This window comes from Elephantulus edwardii, unplaced genomic scaffold (genome assembly GCF_000299155.1).
Source record: "Elephantulus edwardii isolate Elephantulus edwardi_28Jun2011 unplaced genomic scaffold, EleEdw1.0 scaffold00024, whole genome shotgun sequence".
Classification (NCBI taxonomy): Eukaryota; Metazoa; Chordata; class Mammalia; order Macroscelidea; family Macroscelididae; genus Elephantulus; species Elephantulus edwardii.
The window spans coordinates 3,587,731-3,611,112 of record NW_006399774.1 but is presented as its reverse complement, the minus strand read 5'-3'; the positions used below and the strand labels follow the sequence as shown (position 1 = coordinate 3,611,112).

The 23,382-nt window shown below is 40.4% G+C and overlaps 1 protein-coding gene across 1 annotated transcript in view; it reads left to right on the top strand.

Annotated features, from left to right (window-relative positions):
* Positions 1 to 23,382, top strand: part of SYNE1 (spectrin repeat containing, nuclear envelope 1) — a 644,155-nt gene that overhangs the window by 209,822 nt on the left and 410,951 nt on the right. Inside the window, exons 47-52 of the mRNA XM_006882743.1 lie at positions 482 to 687; positions 1,606 to 1,761; positions 6,430 to 6,721; positions 7,500 to 7,672; positions 13,517 to 13,826; positions 15,856 to 16,020. Coding sequence (XP_006882805.1) covers positions 482 to 687; positions 1,606 to 1,761; positions 6,430 to 6,721; positions 7,500 to 7,672; positions 13,517 to 13,826; positions 15,856 to 16,020 — 1,302 coding nt within the window. The remainder of the gene's footprint in view (positions 1 to 481; positions 688 to 1,605; positions 1,762 to 6,429; positions 6,722 to 7,499; positions 7,673 to 13,516; positions 13,827 to 15,855; positions 16,021 to 23,382) is intronic.

Sequence of the window (23,382 nt, the reverse complement as noted above, 5' to 3'; positions counted from 1 at the left end):
ATTAGCACAATTAAATGTTCTGGGATTCCCATTCTTCTCAGAGTCAGCAGAACTTGGAATTGTTCAGTTTGACTTCGGTGGCTCCCATGGCTGGCTGGCATCTTCCATAATTAACTTTTGATGATTTCAAATAGTTCCTTCCACCATTAGCCTTGCTAAAGACTTTTCCCCACTTGAGCCTTGTTTTCTTCTATTGCTCTATCTGCTATCTATTATCTCAGCTCGGAATTTTAATTGGTGCTCCTATGCATGAGGGACAGCGCAAGAGAGGAAGACCCTCAATGAGACGGATCGATTCAGTGGTTGGGGTAATGGGAGTAGGTGTGTTGGAGACAGTGAGGTTGGCACAGGATAGAGCAGGGCTTGCAGCTCTTGTTTATAGGGTCGCTATGAGTTGTAAGTGACTCAATGGCACATAACAACAGCATGCATGAGGACACATAAACTATACCAAATACGTTGTATTATCTTCTCTCGACAGAACATTCTGGACTCAATCAGTGATGGACAGAGCAAGCTTGATGCGGTGACTCAAGAAGGACAAACTTTGTATGCACATTTGCCTAAACAACTTGTGAGCAGCATTCAGGAGCATGTGACCAAGGCGAATGAAGAGTTTCAGGCATTTCTAAAGCAATGCCTCAAAGACAAACAGGCCCTTCAAGACTGCGCTTTAGAACTTGGGAGGTAGGCGGTGTAGATAAATGTAGAAGTATCATACACAGGAAATCTATTCAAAGACTTTGAGATAAGAATTGCCATGACAAAGCAAACAATATTTAAGGCAGAATTAAAATATAATTAGCTTTGATCTTAAGTATAAGTTCTAAGTAGGACGTAATCTGTTTCTCAGATCTGGAATTATGAATTGTTTTTATTTTCACAGAAAGAAAAAAAAGAAATTGTATTTTCTAGTGCTTGAAAACACCATATATAAATGGATGTATTCTTGGTCTCTGTTTAACTCAGTCTACCCCAGTCATCAGTTTACCCAAGCCTTGTCCTTGTGTCCACTATTGCTGGCATGGAGTTGTGGTACAAATACCTACTGAATTCCTGTGGGTCAAGATTTCAGCCAGTAGAATGTAGCAATGGGGTTGAATTTAATAGTAAAAGAAAAAATAATCTCATCACTAGGGAGTCAGGGAGGCTTATGCACAGCCAGAGTTCCTTTTCAATAACAGAATCATTGGCCTGATTCTTAACTAATTTTCTGGAGAAGTTGAATTCTTTTCAAGCCTCTAGTTCTTCAGCTTCCCTTCCCCCCCCCCCCCCCCGTGTTTCCATTTCTCCACTTAATCACTGGCTCCAACCCAAAAGGTCCTGGCGGTACACTAAGCAGTGCACGTTGACATATGAATGCAATCTTACTGGTAATTGCGAGCCGGGGTTACCCCCAAGTCAATTGAGCAAAATGAGGAACTGGTAATTGTTCATTTTGAAAGAAATTACCATGATGCATCTGTAAATTACTGATATGAGAGATCATTTGAATAGGTTGCAGCTATTTTCTTCTGGACCTTGGAATTTTATGAGATTATAACACCCTTATAAAAGTGACTTCGACTGCTCCCATCATTTACCAAGTGTCTTTATTTTCTTTAGCTTTGAGGATCAGCACAGAAAACTAAACTTATGGATCCATGAGATGGAAGAAAAGTTTAGTACAGAAAACCTGGGTGAGAGTAAACAGCACATTCCTGAGAAGAAAAATGAAGTCCATAAAGTTGAAATGTTTTTGGGAGAACTATTGGCCGCAAGGTATGGCGTAGAAATAGTGTAGTTCCTTCTTCTCTGCCTCTATTTTGCCCGAGTGTTGTGGGTTTGGGTTGTTGTTGGTTGGTTTGTTTGTTTTGTTTTGTTTTTTTTTAAATTATTATTATTGATTTATTTACGAAGTGTAAATACATTGTTTTTCACACCAAGTCTTTCTCATTTCCATCACACACACCCACCTCCCACCCATCCATCCGTCCATCCATTCGAATGGCTTATTGACTTAGTTGTTGGTTGCTTGGTCAGTGGTGGTGGTATATTCCTGCTGCTGAATGTCTAGAATCCATGATGGTGCTATGTTCCCTATGGTCGTGTATTATTTGGAGAAAGCACAGAGATGAAAGTAAGACCTTCATCTGTTTCACAGTTCCACCTCCTTTTGCTCAACATAACCTGTGGGACATTCATCTCTTCTATTTTATTATTTTCCTCTCAAGGTTTCTTTGAGGATCAGTTAAGATAATATGACTCTGATAAGAAGAGTTTGTTGTTGTTAGCTGCCAATGAGTTGTCCCCTGACTCATGGAGACACCATCTGCAAGGATTTGAACCATCTTGATCGGATTTTCATTGGCTAGTATTTTGGATGTAGATTGTCAGCCATTTGTTCCTCCGCTATCAAACAAAAGCTCCACAGAAGCTTTTTCAACATGATTAGTGACACATCAGTTTCCACTATAAATGAATGGTGGCTGAGCTTCAGGGTATACTGCCTGGAAATCGCATCTGAGTTTCCTACACTGAAGGGGAGAATTCAGCCAGTGAACTGTCAGAGCCTCATACGAAGAGTTGCTGTTAGGCGTTGTTGGTCAACTACAACTCATACTGACCTCATGAGCAACAGATTTGAACCTTATTCTATCCTGCATTCTTCTCAGTCTCCATCATATGAAGTCCATGATTGCAGCCACTGTGTCAATCCTTTTCATTGGGGGTCTTCCTCTCTTTGGTTGACTTTCTACTTTTCCCAGCATGATGTCTTTTCCCAAGGACTGGTGCCTCTTGACAACATGCCCAGATTACATGAGTGGAAGTTCCTCTATCGTTTCCTCTAAGGAGCACATTTGATACACTTCCTGCAAGACAAATTTGTTTCTTTCATTTGACAGTTCTTCCTTCTTATCTGTTGCTCAACTTTGACTCCTCATTGTGAAGAGTTGTTGTTGTACCTTGTTGTCGAGTCAGAATCAACTCATAGCTGAACTTCTAGCAGGTTTTCAGAGACTGTAATTGCACAGCTTTCTACCATAGACAAGCTAGTGAATTTAAACCTTGGGTCTTTGGGTTGGCAGCCCAACTCCTTGCCACGAAGCCACCAGAGTTCCCTAAAGTGCCTCTTGTTGTTGAGTATCTTCAAGTCGGAATTTACCCATATCTGACCTTCCAGCGATTTTCAGAGACAGTTAATTGCATGGGAGATTGCCCACCATTCTCTTACAGAGCAACTGGCAGATTCAAACCATGTGCTTTTGGGATTGCAGTGCAGGTTCTTACCACTAGGACACCCGAGTTCCCTGGTGCCTCTAGACGGGCATAAATTCACAGTAATTGTAAAGATACTTTGACTTTATAAAGATAACTGTAGACTTCAATTTCTGGATTTCCTTATCTATTTCAGTTTCCACCTCTCTTTACAACCCAACTCATGCCAATAATATTCCTAGTAACCCAAAATGTGTGGACATTAAGTGTGGTGGTCTTTGCAATTTCTCATCTTCAGTAAAGTACTTATTTTCTCATTGCTTCCATACAGAGGAAACATATCCCTCTTTCCCCACTTCTTTTCCTGTGCTTCTGGTTCCTGCAACTTCAGGGCTTTGCTCCCTAAATGCATATACCTCCCAACCCTGGGCTTTTTTGCCTTCTTAGGAGATAAATACATTCCATCTTGGAAGTAAAACTTGACCAAAAGTTAAGTTTCTGAATGTTCTTCTAAAGGTGAGGAAACATGGATCCATGGCATTGATTGTATGAAAGACAATATGAATGAGAAATAGTGTGAAATACAATGTATACGAATTTTGTAAGCAAACCCATTTTTAAAAAAGGTTAAAAAAAAGAGGTTTATACCAACCCTGAGGGGTGAGACAACCCAGCAAACATGACCAACTATGTGGAAAAAAATGGGCGTAAATCAGATCACACTCATTATGTAATTTTTAAAGAAAATTATTATTATTGTCAAACAGGCGCAGTATACCTTGTCTTTTTTTTTTTTAATATAGATATAAAAATTTATTTAGTGAAGGTTAGCTTCCATTCAACATGTCCCAGATTCTTGATTTACATTATGTTTGGCTCCTTCACATGTTTGCATTTTTTTAATTCCTACATTTTTGTTTGACCTTCAATAGATGAATATTTTTTTAAATGCATTCATTCCTTGTGCACATTTTCTTCCCTACCCCAGGCCACATTGCAGTGTACCCCTTGTTCCAGATTGTTTTATATTATAAGTATGCATGCCTAATGATATATTCCTTCTGAAGAGGTCCTCCCCTCATCTGCTCCAGTGCCGTGTTTGTATCTATCCACTCTTCCTATTGAGCTCGAAATTCCCCTGGTCAGTCCTATTTTATAACAACTGTGTTATGCAGTATTTGTTCTTTTGAGAATGAGATATTTCACTCAGCATAATGTCTTCAAAGCTCTTCCATGTCGTGTAATATTTTATGAGGTCATTGTTTTTAAAGCCGCATAATATTCCATTGTGTGAATATACCATAGTTTCTCTATCCATTTGTTTGTTGATGAGCATTTGGGTTGCTGCCACCTCTTTGCTATTGTGAATAGTGCAACAATAAACATAGATGTGTATATATCTGTTTGAGTCACAGGTCTGGGTATTTTGTGGTGATTGTTCATTCATGTTTCACCCGTTTCCTTGTTTTAGAAGGCGTACACACACAAAAGGAAGAAAGAAATAGAACCCATACAAACAACTTTGTGTAGTGGTTTAATATCTCTTTCTGCAAGATTTCCTTGAAAGCTTTCAGCTCAATCTTTGCATGCCCTCACCCTGGATAAATTCTATAAGTCACACCCCAAAACTGGGACTTCCTCTTGCCCCCACTTCATTTCAGAAGAATAGAAAGTATTTATTGAATTAACAGCAGCAAGATATCACATTCTAATTATATGCTGTTTGAAAACCACAGTGAACCTTATTTAACTTTTTAAAACCTTGACCTTTGATCAGACACAATAATACGGTGACAGATATAATATTCTAGGACCAGACTCTGCTTCACGTTATAAATGGCTGTTGTGTTGCTGCTTTTGTTCCTTTTACAGATGTTGGCCTTTGTCTCCTCCCTTTGGTTTGTTTCCCCTGCTGTTGGAAAACCAAGATTTCCTTCCCCAAAATAGCCCATTTTCTGTTTTCTCAAATCTACCATCTTTCTTTAGTTCTCATTGTTTTGCTTTGGTTTTTTCTAGTCATTGCAACCTTTTGCCCTTGATACTCTTGCCTCTATATTAAAACCTTGCTCTCTGATCTTTTCTGATCAGATGCTAAGAAACCTTAGGTGCATTCAACCCCCCTCCAAGCTAACTGCTTTTCTTCCATGCCGAAAGCACTGGCTAGGTCTCCCAGATTCCCCAGGGGTCACCTGACTGTTTCTACTCACCTGTCGTAAAATGAATGTCACCCTAAAGTGAGTTGCACACCTCTTTTAGTTGCACCAATGTGTGTTTACACTGTCACGAAGTCTATGAATTGCTAACTGAAGGTGAGGATTCACACTCACCAGGCTATAATGTTTGATAACTGGAAACTCAGTGGAGGTCATGACGAGTCAGAACCAACTCGACCGTAGAGGTTTTGTTTCTTCATAGTCTATTTCAGTGTGGAGCAGGGAGCCCTGGTCATGAGACTTGTGTGGAGTCATACAGCTAACCCAAAGGCAAACAATTTGAATTAATTAGCAGCTCTGAGGAGAAAGATGGACACTCTGATCCCGTGTGATTTACAGCTTCAAAAAGCCACTGGAGGATCATGGCAGAGAGAGATTAAAGAAACAATAATTATGGGGAAAGGTTTAACTATTGTGAATATTACCAAAAGGTGACACACAGACACCGAGTAAGCATGTGCTGTTGGAATAATGGTGCCTGTTGTTGTTACTGTGTCACTGAGTCCAAAGTGGCCCATAGCTGACACTCCAGCAGGTTTTCTGAGGCAGTAAATCACAGAGTTAGTTGCTCATCTTTCTCCTGAAGAGCAGCTGGTGGATTCAAACTGTGTGCCTTTGAATTGGTGGCGCAGCTCTTTACCATTAGGCCACCAGAGCTCCCTAAAGATGCCCATAGACTTTTGAAGGCATTATTGCCTCAAACCTTCAATGTTTAAAAAAACAGCATCTGGAAAGCCTAGTCAAATGCAATAAAATAAGGAATGCAATGAAACAAGGTCTGTTTATTCTTGTTTACTTCACCCCCTTAGCAGAAACTCCAGTAAGCAATAACTTTCCTCCTTCCCTCCTCTAACCCCTGGTAACCGTAAACAGATTGTTGCCTCTACCTTCGTCCGTATGTTAAAGAGATAACCAGCCTTGTGCTCTTGTCTGCTGACTGTTCCAATAGCAGCTGTCATTGCTCAGAATGTCTGTGCACACCCAGTTGTTGGATTATACGGATTTCTGTTTTCTTTAGAGAGTCCCTCGATAAGCTGTCTCAGAGAGGGCAGCTGCTCAGTGAGGAAGGCCACGGAGCCGGGAAGGAAGGCCGGCTGTGCTCCCAGCTCCTCACCACTTACCAGAATTTGCTCAGAAGGACCAAGGAGACGCTCCGGAGCTGTCAGGTGGCCCTTCAGGAGCACGAAGCCCTGGAACAAGCTCTCCAAAACATGTGGTCATGGGGGAAAGGTGTCCAAGACAGGCTTGTCTCTGCAGAAAGCACGGTTGGAAGCAAAGATATGCTGGAAAAACGACTGCTACAAATACAGGTAGGTAGATGTCACACCAGTCAGATGTTGCATAACTCCAAGCATTGCTGGAGTGTGTTACATATTGAACTGCTAAGGAAAAGATCAGTGGTTTGAATCCATCAGAAAATCCATGGAGGAAAGATGGGCAATATCCTCCCATAAGGATTTACAGCCTCAGAAAGCCCATGGAGGGTCACTGTGAGAGAATGGATCTGACAGGATTTGTTTGGTTTCAGCCTGTGAAAGAGGTGAAAAGCTTTAGTGGCACAGTGGTTAAGCACTGAGACCCATCAGGCAGTCTATAGGAAAGAGAAATTATCAGTCTGCTTTCAGAAAGAGTCTCAATGCCATCAAGTTATCATAGCTGACCCTCCAGCTGGTTTTCAGGGGCTGTAAATTACACTGGATATTGCTCATCTTTCTCCCTCAAGGCAGCTGTTGGTTTCAAACCAAGTCTCTTTGGGTTAGCTGTGTAACTGCTTACCACTAGGCCACCAGAGAGCCCAAAGATGACCACCTTCAAAAGTCTATGAGGTGGTTCTACCTTTATCCTTTAGTGTTGGTTGCCTTGAAATCAAGTCAGTAGCATTGACTGTTATGTGTGGAAGCAGGTGAAGAATGTTTCTACTTGGTGTCAAGGTAATAGATTGCTATTCATTTTCTTCCATACCCTCTGACTCTTCTAGATATTCTGCATGGAGGATGTATATGTTTACAGTTAAGAAAAGACACTAGGAAAACAGTATCTTCAAACATCTGTTACCTGTTTATTTGGATATTCATTTTTCTTTCCTAGGAAATTCTCCTGATGAAAGGTGAAGGCGAAGTTAAGCTGAACATGGCGATTGGTAAAGGGGAGCAGGCCTTGAAAAGCAGCAACAAAGATGGTCAGAAGGCAATTCAGACTCGGCTGCAGGCCCTTAACGACATGTGGGCTAACATCATGAGCTCCTCTGTCCATGCTCAGAGGTATGCAGCCAACTGCTGGTGTTTATTTACCCCTGTGAGACCCTGAGGCTTCGGAAAATGGTGGAGCTGTGCTGTGTAAACCCTGTAGTGATCACCAAGCATATTATTCTAACTAGTTACAGACATTCCTGCCTTTCCTAATACTATTTTCCATAAAAGCAAAGACTAATTATATTTACCAAACAGTCTTCTAAGTGGTAGAAGAATTTGCTGTACAGAGGTAACTCATGGTTGCTGTGAAGCTGAACACTGTGGCACTGATGTGTCAAATGGGATAATGGTTACCCATGGTAGACAGTGTTTGGTGGAGCTCCCCGATTAAAACAAGCTTGGAAGTAGGGGTGGCATGCACTTCCATAAATAGCTTGCCTTCTGAATGAAGCCCTATGAACTTGGAGAAAAGATGAAATTTATACAAATGTTCAGGGTTTTTTTTCCATAGGGTTGCTAAGAGTTGTCTATGATTTGATGGCACTTAACAACAATAGTTACATTTATTGTTGTTAATTTTTAATATGTCCTGTCTGCCCCCATAATACATTTCACAAAAATCTTACAATCATATTGATACAGTGAAAGACTTCATTTCAAATTATCAAAGCACATATTTATCTTTAATAACTTTCAAACCTTTTGGCATTTGGGGAATGTACAGGAAATTAAGTTGTTGACAACTACTGAGAGAGTAAGCATACATTTTTTTTCCCCTCAATCAAACATAGTGCCACCCCCACTAAGGCTTTTAGAAATATGTGGGGCATTTTTACTTGACACCGTGATGGAGTATCTCTTGCATGTTTAGGGCCTGAGGCCAAGGCATTGTTTTTCTGCAAGGGGAAACGTCCTCACTTGGCATCTGGTTGGCCCAGGATGCCTAAAGATCCATTCATTAGTAAGAAGTCTCATCTTTGACACCAGATGCTGATGAGCAAATTGAGAAGATATCAACTGCCCTACTAGGAAGTTGTTGTTGCATTTATGAGTGAAAGCTCTTTCACTTCCTCTTTGTTGGGAGAATAAAGCTTATTGAAACAGTGATTGATCTTCAGTTAGCATAATAACAACATACCTCCCATGAGCCATATTCTGAAGATTATACTGTTAGACTTCTGAGCAAATGAGTGACTAACGTGGCCATGATAAAGGCATGAGTACAAAATTAAAGTTCAATAGGAAACAAAACCCAACAGAAGCCACTGCAGTTACTCTCTGCAATGGAAAAAAAAAATAATAATCATGAGACAGCAAAAATCTCAGAAGTTTTATTTCCTTCCTTTGGAGCCTAGCCAGTGACTCCCAAATCAGCAGGCCTTCAGAACTTAGTAATAAGTCACGATGGTCTTGGACCGAAAAAGCAATTAGATTCTATAGTTCTTGTCATCTGTTGTATAGACAGCAGAACATAAACTGAATTCCCCGATGCTATGCAATATGCCAACTGAAGAAAAATGAGTGGGAATGTGGCTGAATACTTCAAAGATGTCAAAATTTCAAACTCATTTTCATCATGTTGGAACTGACTGACAGCTGATCCTCCAGTAGATTTTTTGAGACTGTAAATTAATAAGAAGAGCTTGATTGCCCAACTTTCTCCCCTGGAGTCACTGGTGGATTTGAATCCCCAAAGAGGAGCTACTTTGGGTTTAGCATCACAGTTCTCTGCAGACCAAGCCCCCAGACGTCCCCAGATGTTAAAATAGAACATTAAATACAAGAACGGGTGTAGATTGCGACTCTCCTCTTTCAGTGAGAAAAATAGAGTAGGTCTTTGTCTGTTAAGCAGCAGCAATTCCAAATACTTAGGTGAAAATAATGAAACAAGACAAATTAATTTTAAAATCTCAAATGGTAGAGTAGCATAAATTCTTTAACGTAAATTCTTTTAAAAAGCCAAACTCAAATTGTATTAAAAAGAACATTTTTAAAAATTTCTTTATTTTTCATTTCAATGAAATTTTGGAATTCCATTCATTCATTGTTGCACCCCTCTCCCCGCGCGCCCACCCCTCCCCACCCCACCCCCGTTTGCTCCGCTCCTTCAAACGCAAAAGAAAAACTCCCTCATTGGTATGCAGTCCCCCACATTTTAAAGTGAAATGGGGGGGGGGGAAGTGAAATAGGATCCATACCTCACACTATTTTCAAAAGCCAACTCAATGTGGGTCAAAGACCTAAATGTTAAATCTGAAACTATAATTCACATGGAAGTAACATAAGGGAAAAGCATATGATTTTAATATATGGGATAAATAAGCTATCAAACACACTTTAAAATAAAACTAAAATAAATTAGATAGCTAGTTGTTGTTTTGGTATATTGTCAAAATGATACCAATCCATAATGGATTCATTCTGACTCCAGAAGATTTTCAGAGGCAGTAAATTACACGAGAGGACATAGTGCATCTTTTTTCCATGGAGTAGCTGGTAGATTTGAAATGCATGTCTTTGGGATGGCAGCACACCTTCATACCACTAGATAACTAAAATAATCTAAAGTTTAAATATGTATCCTCATCAAAATACTTAATCAAAAGAATAAAAAGGGGGGCTTCCGGCTTGGGGGGGAAAATCTTTGGCAATAACATATCTGACAAAAGTCTCATCTCTTAAGTATATAGAAAATGTCAACACTTCAACAACAAAAAAGCAAACCACACAATCTGAAAGTGGACCAAGAACATGAACAGCTACCTAACCAAATAAGACACTTTGGTGACTAACAAACACATGAAGAGATACTCATGATCTTCCACTGTTGACTAAAAAAAAAAAGATAATTGTAGTCAGAAACATCTCCAAATTCTTGAGAAGCAATAATAGCAATTTAACAACTGAAGTGTACCTGATTAAGGTCATGGTCCTTTTGGTCACTTTCTGGGCATCTAAAAGTTGGGCAATGGATAAGGATGACAGAAAAACAATGCCTTTGAGCTGTGGTGCTGGAGAAAAGTACTGAACATCCCATTTACGACTCAAAAAAGCAAACAGATATGTCTTGAAACAAGGGCAGCTAGTGTACTTCTTGGAGGTGAAGATCATAAAGCTTCTTCTCACCTACTAAGGACATGTTTTAAGGAAAGGCTATTCCTTGAAGAAGGACATCATGCTGGGAAAGGTGAAGAGACTGCGAAGGAGAAAACCCTCAACCAGATGGATTGACCCAGTGACTGCATCAGCGGGCTTAAGTGTATCAGAGATGGTGAGGATGGCACAAGGGAGGACACAGTTCAGACTTGTTCATAAGGTAGTTGTGAGTCATATTCAACTTGCGTAATTAGAACACCTAACAACAATGATCTTGAGAAGAATGAGACCCTTGATTGTGCTCATGCCAACTCATACCTGCATCCATGATCTCTTGTTCAAACAAAATAAGGGAACACTTGTGGTTCAAAATCAAGAGAAGAGTGCATCAGGGATGTATCCTTTACCCATATCTTTTCAATCCACATGGTGAACTTTGGGAGGTTGGATTTTATGACGAAGAATATGGCATCAGCATTGGAGGAAGACTCCTCAACAAACACATTATGCAGAGGACACAACTTTGCTCACCAAAACTGGGGAGGACTTGACACCTTTGCTGCAGAAGGTCAAGGACTACAACCTTCAACATGAATTGCATCTCAACATCATGAAAACAAAGATCCTCATCCCTGGGGCAATTGGCAGCATCATAATAGATGGAGAAAAGATTGAAGTTGTTAGCAATTTCATCTTGCTTGGATCCACAATCAACAATCTTGGCACCAGCAGTCAGGAAATCAAAAGATGAGTTACTTGGGGAAAACCTGCTGTCAAGGATCTCTCTAGAGTGCTAAAGAACAATATCACCTAAGATATTGAGACTAAGATGCAGCTGTTTCAGGCCATGGTCTTCTCAATTACTATGCATCTAAAAGCTGGACAGTGAATAAGTGTGACAGAAAAAGAATCACCTTTGAGCTGTAGTGCTGGAGAAAAGTACTAAACATACTCTTGGTGGACTTCCAAGAGAACAAAATAGGTCTGCCCTGGAGTGGGTGAAGCAGATTTCTCCTTGGAGGCAAGGATTTCGGAACTGCTTCACATACTTTGGACATGTTTTCAGGAGGTACCAATCATTGTGGAAGGGTGGAGGGTTATCACAGGAGAGGAAGACCCTGGATGAGACAGATTGATACAGTGACTTTGACAGTGAGGTCAGGTGTGTCTGAAACAGTGAGGTTGGTCCAGAATAGGGGAGGGTTCAGAGCCATTGTTTCTAGGGTTAGTTGACTTGAAAGAACCTAACAACAATAATAGAACACACAGGTGTACAATTATAGAAAGTTTTAGATATGCTCTAATATCTTGTGAGTTACATGGCTTGAGGTTAGGGTAGGACTTTAAAGTGCGTATGTGATGACGTTCCAATTGTTGCAAAAGACCAGATGAAGAAAAAGTCTCACATACTTTCATTGTGAGTTTAAGTCCAAGGTCATAGTTTTATATGCAAGAGAGAAGAGAAGCTGGGAGACATCACAGGAGATGAGTTTAAGAGAGTTTGAAAAACTGAATACCCTATGCTATTGGGTAGCTTCTAACTAATGACAGCCCTCTGTCAGTTGTCCAAGTCTATAAATGTTTTGTCAAGAGACTGCTTCACTTTCTCCCTTGGAACAGCTGGTGGAATCTAACTAGTGATCTGACTCAAGTCCAACATATACTATCCTATGCCACCAGAAATAAATAGTACCGTGTGTGTCTGTATGTGTGTTTGTTCAAATGCCAGTCTGCACAATCACTGTCTTGACTATGTAGAGTGCTGTGGTGGCTGGATTCCTTGTGTTATAAATACAGTGAGCCCCATTCATTTCCTCATTTCACATTCAACCCAGGAACATTCAATACTATGCATGTCTTTTCCGAAATGAACAACCAGTCTAGAGATACTATTTGATCAGAAGCAATGTCTTCACTTTTTAATTCTAGTCAACAAGTAATTATCATGTGAGCTTAATAAAATAAACTGAGCCCCCAAAAATCAATAACTGAAATATACTGAATACAATTTAGCTGATATGCCTGAGTGTCTCTCAATGGTATAATCTATAAAAATTTGTTCATGTAGGACAACTAATACTTGATGTTGTTGTTAAGTGCTGTCGAGTCATAGATGACTCATAGTGACCCTGTGAACAAAAGATCTAAACACTTGTATAACTGTCATTGTTTCTCCAAGTTTATAGAGTTTGCAGAGGCAAGCCATTTCGAAAGTGGATGCCACTACTGCTTCCAAGCTTATTTTAATCAGCGAGCACCACAAAACACTCTCCACCATGGGTAATCATTATTGCATTTGACGCATCAGTGTTACAGTGTTCAACATCACAGCAACCACGAGTTACCTCTGTGCAGCAAATGGACAGACTAGTGCTGCACCGCTTAGAAGAATGTTTGACCAAAAACAATTAAAATCAGGCCAGAGGACCCAAATGCCTTTTTAAATAGGAGGCAGGATACAATCAATTCACTCCCAATGGCTGATAAGCATTGTCCTTTATGTCTTCCTGAACACAAGATCAAACTTCTATAGAACCAGGCTGCTCCAGACCCCTGCCCAACCATGGAAGATATATTTTTCAAATGCATAGACAACTCCAGCGTCTCACTTAATAGCATGACATAGGTTACTTCTCTGCAGAGGAAGTGCATTATGTGTCTGAGGATTAGTGTTTTTCCTCACACTTAAAAGCCTCATTTTTGTCACTTACAGTAACATTCAGCAAAACAGCTTGCATGGACGTGATGTCTTAATAATTGGATTTCAGCTGAGATGGGAAGATACCTCACTTGTCTAATCTGTGACATTACTTCTAGCACTTTAGAGTCCGTGATTAGCCAGTGGAATGAGTATCTGGAGAGGAAAAACCAGTTGGAGCAGTGGATGGAATCGGTGGATCAAAGAGTCGAGCACCCTTTGCAGCCGCAGCCGGGTCTGAAGGAGAAGTTCGCGCTGCTGGACCACTTCCAGTCCATGGTGTCTGAGGGGGAAGACCATGCCGTGGCCCTGGAGCACCTCGCTGCCCAAGCCAGGGAGCTCTATGAAAGGACAGAAGATGTGGCGTTCATGGAGGCTGCTCAGCTGGAACTGAGAACGCAGTTTAATGATATAATAACTGTTGCGAAGGTTAGTGCTTTATGTTGAAGGTAAAGCTTCAGGGTTCTTTTCGTGGATGGACTGTAGGTTCAGGGAGTGAGAGAATTGGTCACTGTAAAGGTATGAACACATTATATGAGCAGATACACAGAAAGATCATCTTCTGTCTTTGAGGGCACCAGTGTTTGACCCTTTCTGTTTTCTTGGAATGATGCTTTGCATTTTATATTTTATCTCTCTCTCCTCCCTTTGGATGTTAGTCCATCCTTGTACTTTTCTTGGTCAGATGGATAATTGAATGCCGGTGTTTAAAGTTTTTTTTCTTTTACTGTTAGTAATGTTGCTAGGGTTATGTGCCATTGAGTTGGATCTGACTCCTAGCTGACACTCCAGCAGGTTTTCAGAGGCAGGAAGTCTTTCTCCTGTCGAAGAGCTGGTGGATTCAAACAGAGTGCCTTAAGATTGATAGAACGGGGTGGGGGTGGAGGAGGATAGGGAGAAAAGTGCAGCAAGGAGTGACTGGAAACTAAGTCTCTGTAAACGTTCATTGACATTAATAAGAAAAAATGTTAAAAAAAATTGATAGAAGAATTTCTTACCCACTAGACCACTACAACTCCAGGTATAGCATTGCCTTATTAAATGTAAATCTACTTACTATGCAGATTTAGTCATGTGTACCCAGTACTGGACAAATTTCTCAACAGAAAAAAACCCTGCACTTTCCTCATCTTCAAGATAGAGATCCTTGGTTTTGTTGATGTCTGAACTGTTCTTAGCGAGCTCTGGTAGCCTAGTGGCAAGGAGTTGTGCAGCCAACTGACAGGCATACACGAGGTTCGAATCTACCAGTTACTCTGCAGGAGAGAGATGGGCAGTTTTCTCCTGTGTGATTTACAACCTCTGAAAACTTGCTGGAGAGTCAGCTATGAGTTGGTTCTACTCGATGGTACATAACAACAACAGTCGGCCCCTAACTCCTGGTGACACCATGTCACAACTGAAGGAAATGTTACTTGCTCCCACACCACTTGCAAGATACGCATCTTTGCAAATGAGACCAAAATACTCCATCTGCTGTCACGGTTTCTCCTGCTACTCTAGCTAAATCTTTACTTTTCTCCAAGATTTTTTTGGGGGGTATGTATTTGGCAGTTTTAAAGCCCTGTGGCCTAGTGGTAAGAAGCTATCCTGCCATACTACAGTTTGAATTCACCACCTGTCACATGAGAGATGATGGACAATCTCCTCCTGTGTGATTTACTGCCTCTGAAAACCTGCTGGATGGTCTGCTATGAATTGTTTCTGACTAAATGGTGCAGAACAACAACAACAACTACTACTACTTTTTTATTTCCATTCTGCCCTTGCTGTCCCTTTGTCTGGCCTTTCACACTCTTTTGTGTTAATTTTTTTTAATTTTAATAAAAGTTTACAGAGACTTAGGGTTTCCAGTCATTCTTTTGTGTTAATTTATACAGCAATTATTCACAGCAATAGTTTTTATCTTTGTTTTCGTTGTGGTACTCAGGGACTGAAACTCCAGAATCAAGAAGAACAAAGTGCAAGTTCTAGATCTGATGCTTTGTTGCTTGCTGTGTCACTTTGTGCAGACCCCTGTGAGGTTAAGAGTCATTTCTTGTAAAATGATACAATCCTGACAGCCTGTTGTGAAGATTAAATCATCAAATGTGTTTGGAGTGCTGAGCAGAATGCCATATACCAAGTCAACACAAGAAATTGCTTTAATGATAATAGCGCTTATGATAATTAGTATTAAATGGCTAACTAGTGTGAGATGTTAGGCAACATTTACTAAGCATAAATTTTAATCTAAACAAGGCAGTGGAAACCTACGGGATGAATGGTTGTTTGCTCCAACTCCTTCAGTCCAACAAAGGGCTGGGAATTCTTTTTGTTGCAAAATTTTAAATACATTAAAAAAGAATCAGAATGAAATCTTCTGAGATGCCTTAGGAGAGTTGTATCATGCCCTCTGGTCTGATTTAATTTTCTCAACCACAGACGTGTTTTAAAGGACTCTTTCTTGGTTTACTAGGAAAAAATGAGGAACGTGGAAGAGATTGTGAAAGACCATCTCGTGTACTTGGACGCCGTCCAGGAGTTTACAGATTGGCTCCACTCGGCCAAGGAAGAGCTTCATCGGTGGTTGGATATGTCGGGAGACTCATCAGCCACCCAGAAGAAGCTATCTAAAATAAAGGTAGAAAACTGCAGATGTCATAGCGATGGTTTCATTGATCCTCAAACGTCACATTCCTGGGGTGGGGGAAAGATTCTGCAGATAAAAGTCTGTTATGTAAACTGACTGCTTTCTGTTCTCTATTGGCTGATGTTTACTATTTCACACCTAATTCCAAGTTTAAGTGTGATTTGAAAAGGAATTGGAAACATATTGCATTTGAACACAAAGTGAAGTCTTGTCCTTGAATGCTTCTGTATGTTGTTATTGTCAATGAGTGCTGACTAGGCAATTTTGACTCCTGGTGACCATATGTGACAGCACAGGGTCACCTGTACTCTTAATGGAAGAAGATAAGCCTTTCTTTTGCAGAGCCCTTGGGCAAGTCCGAACCCTCAACCTTTCTGCTGCTACTTAACCATGACACCACTAAGAATCTAGTGTACATAGATCCTCTTGTTATTTTGACAGGAAAGACTAAGAAGTATACTCTAGCTAAATGGACTGTAAGAACCAGATGGTACTTCCTAGCACAGTGGGGGAAGAAGTTGATGAAGGAATTTCCTTATTAATGCATTAGAATGTTAACTTGGAATGTCATCCTGGATCTTCTATACTGTCTCCCTAAACAATAGTGCAACATATTAGAAGATAATACTTTAAAGACCATTGAAATATCACTTACTACCTGAAGCATTTGAGGCAGAAGGATAAAGACTGTAGTCTTCAATATGGATTGAAGCTGGACATCAAGAAGACAAAGTTTCTCACCACAGGGCCAACTGGCAGCACCGTAGTAGATGGAGAAGAGATTGACGTTGTTAACAATTAAAGTTTTCTCAGCTACAAAATCAACACTCTTGGCACAGGCAGTCAAGAAATCAAAAGCATTGCACTGGGGAAATCCACTGTCAAGGACATCTCCAAAGTGCCTAAGAATAATGGTGTCAGTCTAGAGACTAAGGTGCTCCTGATCCAGGCTATGGCCTTCACAATTACTTGCTGTGCATCAGAGAACTGGAGAGTGGCTAAGGATGAAAGAAGAATTGAGGTCTTTGAATTGTGATGCTAGAGAAGAGTATTGAACATACATGGACCACCAGGAGAACAAATACGTCTGTTTTAGAGAAGGTCAAACCAAGTTTCTAGGATTTTTAAGCCCCATCTCACATACTTTGGACATATTTCCAGAAGGCACCCGTCCTTGGAGAAGGACATCATGCTTGGAAGGAAGGAGAGACAACACGGGAGAGGAAGACCCTGATGAGATGGATTGATGTGGTAACTGGGGCAATGGGATTAGATGTGTTGGAATCAGTAAGGCCTGCTCAGGATAGAGCAACGTTCAGAGCTATTTGAGGTTTTTATTATTACTGTTGTTATTATTATTATTACTAAATTTTCATGAACATTTACAGAGATTTTGGATTTCCATTCATTCATTGTTGCACTTTTCTCCCTGCCCACCCCTCCCCTCCAATTCGCTCTTCTCTTTGAAATGTAAAAGAAAAATTCTTTCATTAGTGTACAATGCCCCCACCCCAAGTACACTCCACTATGCAACCTTCATTCTGGACTCTTGTGATAACCATAATACCCAATCATATATCGCTTTTAAACTGTTCTCTCCCTCATCTGTTTCAATGCAGTATACATTATTTATCCAGTTTTTCTCAGAGCTATTTGTACAGAGTTGATATGAGTCACAGGCAACTCAATGGCACATAACAACAACCACATTACTGTGATGATGAGAGAAATTTCAAAAATACACCATACCTTCTGAAGGAAGGGGTTAGCTTCATTATCTTAGCATTTTACTAAGTGGTCTGAATCTGAGAGCTGACGGTGGATAAAGATGACAGGAGAATTGATGCCTTTGAGTATGGTATGTTCAAGACTCTTCTCCAGCACCACAATTCAAAGGCATCTATTCTGTCATCCTTAGACATTGTCCAGTTCTCTGAAGCATAACAAGTAATTGAGAAGATGATGGCCTGGATTAGGCACACCTTTGTCTCTAGACCGACATCGTTGCTTTTCAGTACTCTGGAGAGGTCCACGACAGCAGATTTTCTGAATGCAATTCTTCTGATTTTCTGACTGCTGGTGTTAAGAGTGTTTATTGTGGAGCTGAGCAAGCTGTAATAGTTAACAACCTCAGTCTCTTCTCCATCTAATATGGTGCTGCCAATGGGCCCAGTGGTGAGAATCTTTATCTTCTTGATGTCTGGAATCTTGATGGTAAGGAATTGTGCTACCAATTTCATATCCACCAAGTGCTCCATAGGAGAAAGATGGACAATCTCCTCCCATGCAATTTGCTGCCTTTAAAACCCACCAGAGAGTCAGCTTTGTGTTCTGACTTGATGGTAGTCAACAAGAATCTCCTGGATTAGGGAGCTCTGGTGGCTTAGTTTGTAGAGAGTTGTTATGTTAATCCAAAGACTGCACTCCTCTGCAAGTTCAAATCCACCATCCACTTCATGGGAGAAAGATAAGTCATCTCCTTGCCTGAGATTTGTATTGCCATGGAAACCAAGTGGAGGGTCAGCTATTGGTAGGAACTGACAACATAGCAATGAGTGAGTGGCTGACCTCCTGTGTTGCTAAACGCTCTTGAATGCAGTATTTTTACAATGCTTTATCAAAGATCACAAACAAGAAAGAGCTAACAGAAAGAAATTGAAAGTTGAGACGGAGAAAGTCAAGCCTAATTAAAAGGCTGCCTTTTAGAAGTTCAAGTCAGATATGAATGTGGTTGGTTGTTTTTTGGGTGAGGAAATCTGTCCATGAAGAAACTTTGAACTTTCTCCATGCTTCCATGTCATTACTCACCCCAGGTGGAGGGACAGAGCAGGGGAGGAGGACCCTCGATGAGAGAGACTGACTCAGTGACTGGGGTAATCGGGATGGGTGTATCAGAGACAGTGAGATTGGCACAGACAGAATGGAGCAGGGTTTAGTTAGGGCTGTTGTACATAAGATTGCTATGAGTTGCAGGCAACTCAACAGCGCATAACAACAATATACTTAACATGAGTTCTCGTGGCCTAGTGGGAAGACACTGCCCTGCAATCCCAAAGGCGCAGTTTGAGGCCATCAGATGCTCTGTGGAGAAGGATAAGCAATCTCCTCTTATTAGATTAACTGCCTCTGAAAACCTGCCTGAAGGTCAGCTATGGGTCAGCTCCAACTCTGTGGTACACAAAAGCAACAACATGTTGTTGTTAATTCAAATTGAGTCACATAGACAACTCATAGCGACCCTATGAACAAAAGACCTGAACCCTGTTATATAATTATCATCATTTCTCTAAGTTAATTGAGTTTCCAGAGGCAAGTTATTTCAAAAGTGGATGCCACTCCTGCTTCCAAGCGTTTTAATCAGGGAGCTCCACCAAACACTGTCCACCATGAGAACCATTATCACGTTTGTTACATCAGTGTCACAGTGTTCAGCATCACAGCAACCACAAGTTAGTTCTGTACATCAAATTGGAAGACCAGTGCTATACTACTTAGAAGAATGACCAAAACTGATTCAAACCCGGGCCTGAGGGCCCAACTGCCCTTTTATATACAAGGCCAAATTTAGTTAGCTCACACCCAATTGTGAAAAAAACAAACAACAAGCAAATAGCCCACACCCAAGCCTCAACCAAAACAACAACATACTTAATTTATTAATCTCTTTTCATGCTTTATTATCTCTTAGTGTTTTATTGTTACTTTGCATGACTTTTTTTTTTTTTTACTTTTTGAAACTTTATCTTTTTGGTAATATTATTTCTATTTAATTCAAAAGTGAAACCCTAATTTAGGATAAATGCTAACAGAATCCTGACTTTAGTGATATCTGTAAACATGTCTTTATGCAAAGTACTATATTCAGTAACAGAATATTCCATTTTAAAAATCTTTTTTTTTTTGCTTTTAATTTTTTTTCTATATTTTATTAATTTTCATAAACATTTACAGAGATTTTGGGTTTCCATTCATTCATTGTTGCACTATTCTCTCTACCCTCCTCCCAGTTTGTTCTTGTCCAAATGCCACAGTGCTTGTCAAAGCCAGTTCTGATTAATCTTCTTTGTCAGTGTGTCCTTTGCCATTCCCTATCACTCCTTCCTGAGAGAGACTTCACCCTGAGTCATAAGGAAAAGGGGATGGCGTATTCTCTTAGCTACTTCCTGCTTAAAGAGAAATGTCACTCTTATACCTAAAAACCAAAGCACATCCCACTGTCATCAAGTAGATGCTGACTCATGGTGCCTCTCCATAGGATCCTGAAACTGTCCATTTTAAACTGTCCATTTAGGAGGAGACTGCCCACCAGGCTCTCAGAAAAGCTGGAGGATCAGAACTGTTGACCTTAAATTGGCAGCTGAGCCCATAATACATCATGCCACCAAAGCTCCTTACTATTACACTGACGTAACAATAATTAACTTTTGTATTATTTTCCTTTTTCATCTCTCTCTTTCATGGTCATTGAGTGGAAACCAATCCCTACCTGACCCTCTAGCAGGTTTCCAAAGGCTGTAAACTGCACTGGAGGAGAGTATCCGTTTTTCTTTTGTGGAGCAGCTGGTGCATTTAAAGCACTTGCCTTTGACTTGGCGGTGTGACTCCTTGTCCATTAGGCCACCAGAGCTCCCTTGTTTTTCTTTGTTGTTGTATACAGTCAAATTAGAACCAGCTTATAGCTGGCCCTCAGGCAGGTTTTCAAAGGCTATAATTTACACTGGTGGAGATTGCCTGTCTTTCTGTCATGGAGGGGTTGATGGATTCAAACCACCTGCCTTTGGATTGGCAATGCAGCTTCTTAGCCATTAGGCTCCCATAGCTCCCTTTTTTCCTTTTAGAACACCTCTGTACTTTAAGACTAAATTTTTCATTGTTGTTGGAAGGTGCTGTCATGATATCTACCTTATAAACAAAAGATCTAAACCTTGTCATCTTCACACTTCCTGACATACTAGTGCCCATTGTAGCAGTCACTATGTTCTCATTTTGATTGACTTCTAATCTGGGCTCTACCCCTAATACCAAACTACTTGTGTTCCGCTACTGTTCATAGTTTTTAGAGGCCTGCTATTTAAGAGATGGATGACAATTCTTCTTCCTCATCTGTCTTAATCTGGGAGTTCTGCTAAAACCTGTCCACCATGGGTAACCCTTGTGGATTTGACACACCAGAAACATAGCTTTCAGCATCACAGAAACCCATCAGTTACTTCAATACAACAAACTGGCAGACAAGTGCTGTACCAATTAGAAAACTGTATTTTCCAAATATAACAAACTGACAATTTAGTGTTGCACCTCTAATAGTGAATCAGATGTAGAGATTCTAACAAGGTTTGTGGTAGGTACTGAAGAATCTGAAAGTATTTGGTTTTGGCAGAGTCTTAGCCTATTGATTGCAATGAGCTTGATTTCTGATGGAAGGGAAGTGTGAAACCAGCCTTAGTCTCAAGGAAGAAGATAAAAATGGAATACAGTCCATGAGCAGAATATCTTCTGCTTCTGATTTGCTAACTTGTTCTTCAGTTTCAAGGCAAAATATGGACCTCCTTACTTAGAGGGCCAAACCACAAAGGCAAAATTTTAAATCTATGTGAACATATTTTCATATCCAAACCATATTTAGGGAGCTCTGGTGGCCTATTGGCAAGAAGCTGTGCTGCAATTCCAAAGGCACGTGGTTTGAAGCCACACACTGCTCCCCAGGAGAAGGATGGGCATTCTCCTCTCATGCAATTAATTGACTCTGAAAGTCCTCCAGAGAGTCAACTTTGGGTTGGTTATGACTCTGTGCTACACAACAATGGTATCTGATTTTAGTGTCCCATTAGTCTGCTTTTGGATGTTGGGGACCCCTCAAATAACTTTTCTGCAAGCCTTCCCCCTCATGATAATATAGCATGGTACAGGATATATTTATAGGATTGCATGGAATATATTATACCATGATGTGGGATATATTATAGCATAATTGTGGGATATAGCACAGTATGGTGAGATCTATTCTGGTGTGGTAGTGGGATACATTAGAGCATGATGCAATATTTTTAGTATCTTGGCATATATGATAGCATGGTAGTGGGCTATATAGTGGTGGCATTTAGAACAAGATGATGGTGGGATATATTAGAATATGGTGATATTACAGCATGTGTACTGGGATAGTAATAGAGTGGGGTGGTGGGATATATATTAGAGTATGGTTGGATATATTAGAGTACAGTGGGACATGTTAGAACACAGTGGGATATTTTAGAGCGTGATAGCATATATTATAGTGTGGTGACAGAGAATGATGGTATTAAAACTTGGTGAGATCTTTATAGTGTGGTGGTAGGATATATTACTGCATGGTGAGCTATATTATAGTGCAATAAGGGAATTCTGGTGGCCTAGTGGTGAGATGCTGCACTGCAATTCCAAAGGCACCTGGTTAGTTAGGATCCACTAGCAGCTCTGCTAATGGGCAGTCTCCTCCCCTACGGTTAACTGCCTGTGGAAACCCACTAGAGGGTTTGCAACTTGGTCCATTCCAACTTGATGACACACAATAACAACAGTGGGATACATTAGAGTGTAGTGGGATGTATTAGAGTGAGGTGACAAATATTAAAGCATAATGATGGGATACCTTAGGGCTTGGTGGGATACCTCATAATGTAATGGTGGGTATATAATTGCATGGTGAAATACAGTGTGATAATGGGATACATTAGAGCATAGTGGGATAGGTTAGAGTGTGGTGGTGTATATTATAGCATGATGCTGGGATATATTATTGCATGGTGAAATATAGTATGATATATTAGAGTATGGTAGAATATATTAGAGTGTGCTGGGGTGTGTTAGAACATAGTGGGATATGTCAGAGTGTGGTGGTATGTATTATAGCATGATGATGGGATATATTATTGCATGGTGAAATATAGTGTGCTAGAACATGGTAGAATATATTAGAGTTTGCTGGCGTGTATTAGAGCATAGTGGGGTATGTTAGAGTGTACTGGTGTATATTATAGCATAATGATGAAATATACTATTGCATTATTATATGTTAGACTGTGGTAGTGGGATTTTTTAGAGTGCACTGTGATATGTAAGAGAGTGATGATGGAATATGTTCTAGTGTGGTGGGCTGTATTACAGTGTGGTGGGGTGTATTATAGCATGCTGGTGGTGTTGATTAAAGCATGGTGGGTTATAGTACAGCATGGTGGTGGTATATACTGTAGTGTGGATGTGTGATATCTTACAGTGTAATCGGAATGTGTTGGGATAGATTTTAGTGTGTGATATAGCTTGGGAGGGTGGAGGGGACAGCACAGGAGAGGAAGACCCTCAATGAGATGGATT